Source organism: Entamoeba invadens (genome assembly GCF_000330505.1).
Source record: "Entamoeba invadens IP1 unplaced genomic scaffold scaff_1105074724871, whole genome shotgun sequence".
Classification (NCBI taxonomy): domain Eukaryota; phylum Evosea; order Mastigamoebida; family Endamoebidae; genus Entamoeba; species Entamoeba invadens.
In genome coordinates, this window is record NW_004443525.1 from 1 (window position 1) to 2,030 (window position 2,030).

The window sequence follows — 2,030 nt, forward strand, 5'->3', positions numbered from 1 at the left end:
CAATATGGCGCATATTGCAATCCACTCTCGCCAAAAGTGTCATAAATCTTCTTCTTCTTCGGGTTGTTAAGGACTTTATATGCCGAGTTGATGATGTTAAATTTGTCTTGAGCGTCCGGGTCAGTTGACTTGTCAGGGTGATACCGAAGTGCAAGTCTCTTATACGCTTTAGAGATTTGTTCCTGTGTTGCGTCGCGTTCAATTCCAAGGACTCTATAATAATCAGAAACATCTTGAAAATTTGGTTCATCATAATGTGGTTGCCCATTTTCTTTGTCTAAATTAATTTGTGGGGAAGGAATAACGGCCAACGAAGTTGGAACTGGGGTATTCGAGGCGACCTCTGTCTCGGAAATTGTTGGTTTTGACGAGTCCAATTCAGTTTGTAAATTTGAAGTGTTTTGCTGTGGAATTTGTTGCGTTGGTTCGTTACTTGGACTTTTTAAAGGCGGAGAGACAGAGTCACTCATTTTAATGTTAGAATAAAGTTCTTTAATAGAAAAATGGTTTTTTTAAGGAAAAAAGCCAAAAAGAAAACTGTTGTATTAATTAACATATTTAACATAATTAACAAAAAAATATAATAACGAGTGATATTATGATGATATTTTTTGTCTATAAAGGTAAAATACAGTAAAATGAACTTGTTAATTATTTAACTTTTTATTATTTTAACTACGTTATTGAATTTATTATAAAAGGGTTTGAAAAAAAAGAAAAAAAAATTGTAAAATAATAAAAGAGGGATTCAATTTATTATTTTGTTATGTTATTTTTATTATGTTTTAATAATTAATTCGTATTGCAAAAAAAGTTAAATATCAATTTAACTAAATATATCATCAAATTGTTTTTTTTATAAATTATAATTTGAGTGACTTATAAAAAATAAATATTACCAATTAATGGTTTATTTATTATACTATTTTTTAAAAAAGATATAATTTAAATATAATTTAAATATAATAAAATTATAGATAATCATGTTAGTATGCAGAGGTTTCCAAAATAATTATTGCCGAAAATGTGGTATTATAACGTACGAATTTATAAGAGAAAATGAACATTTTGGTTATAAAATGGTGACGTGGGTAATTAACATTGTGATTTTGGAAACCACTGTTAGTATGGTAAAATGTTTGTTGTGTGTAATAATATAAAATAGTCGAATTATGAGAATAAAAAATGATACAAAAACGAAGTTTTTGAAATCCAGAAAATAGAAACTTAATATCAATAGTTAATAAAATAACAAGCAATTATTGTTTATAATTAAAACTCGAAAAGAATAAGTATGACACTTGACTTGAGCAAGGTGAATGGACATTTTGATTTGAAATTGTTGCGGGAGCATTTTATGAAAGGTGGTCTTGTGAGTGAAAATACATTATCCACTCTCATTGAAAGTGCGAAAATAATTTTCAAGACTGAAAAGAACGTGATCAATGTCAATAAAAACACATCAGTCTTTGGCGATATCCATGGCCAGTATTTTGATCTTTTATCTGAACTCGATGAGGTGTTTGTCAATTATTATAACGTTAGTTTACATTAGTTAATATCTTAAATGAAAAAGTTTTACATATCACATCGATATATCATTTTATTTAATAATTTATTTAATTAAAATAGAAAGTCGAAAGTTAAAAACAAAACTAAAATTATAATACCATTAATAATACAAACTACACATTTTTAATACACAAAACAATAACACATAAATCATTTTCATTTTTATATGTGTCATTCAACATCTCGTTATAAAATTTTCACAACATTTTAATTTACAATTTAGTTCACAAGATGCATTAATAGAGAATCACATCTTTTTGGGTGATTATGTTGATAGAGGGGAATATTCATGTGAAGTTTTGATCACTTTGCTTTGTCTGAAAATGAATAACCCAAACAGTGTTATTATGTTGCGAGGTAATCATGAGAGTGATATGATGTGTTCATCTTATGGTTTTAAGAGTGAGTGTATTTGGAAATATGGTGATGCAATTTACAATCAATTTCTTTTACTGTTC

At 27.3% G+C, this 2,030-nt stretch overlaps 1 protein-coding gene across 1 annotated transcript; it reads left to right on the forward strand.

The window, feature by feature from the left end:
* Positions 1-1,294: 1,294 nt before the first annotated feature.
* EIN_479640 (serine/threonine protein phosphatase PP2A-2 catalytic subunit, putative) lies at positions 1,295-2,030 on the forward strand (the record flags this gene model as incomplete). The annotated part of the gene is made up of 2 exons (XM_004258534.1): positions 1,295-1,540; positions 1,818-2,030. Coding segments are annotated over 2 exons (459 nt in total), but the record flags the coding sequence as incomplete, so codon positions are not given.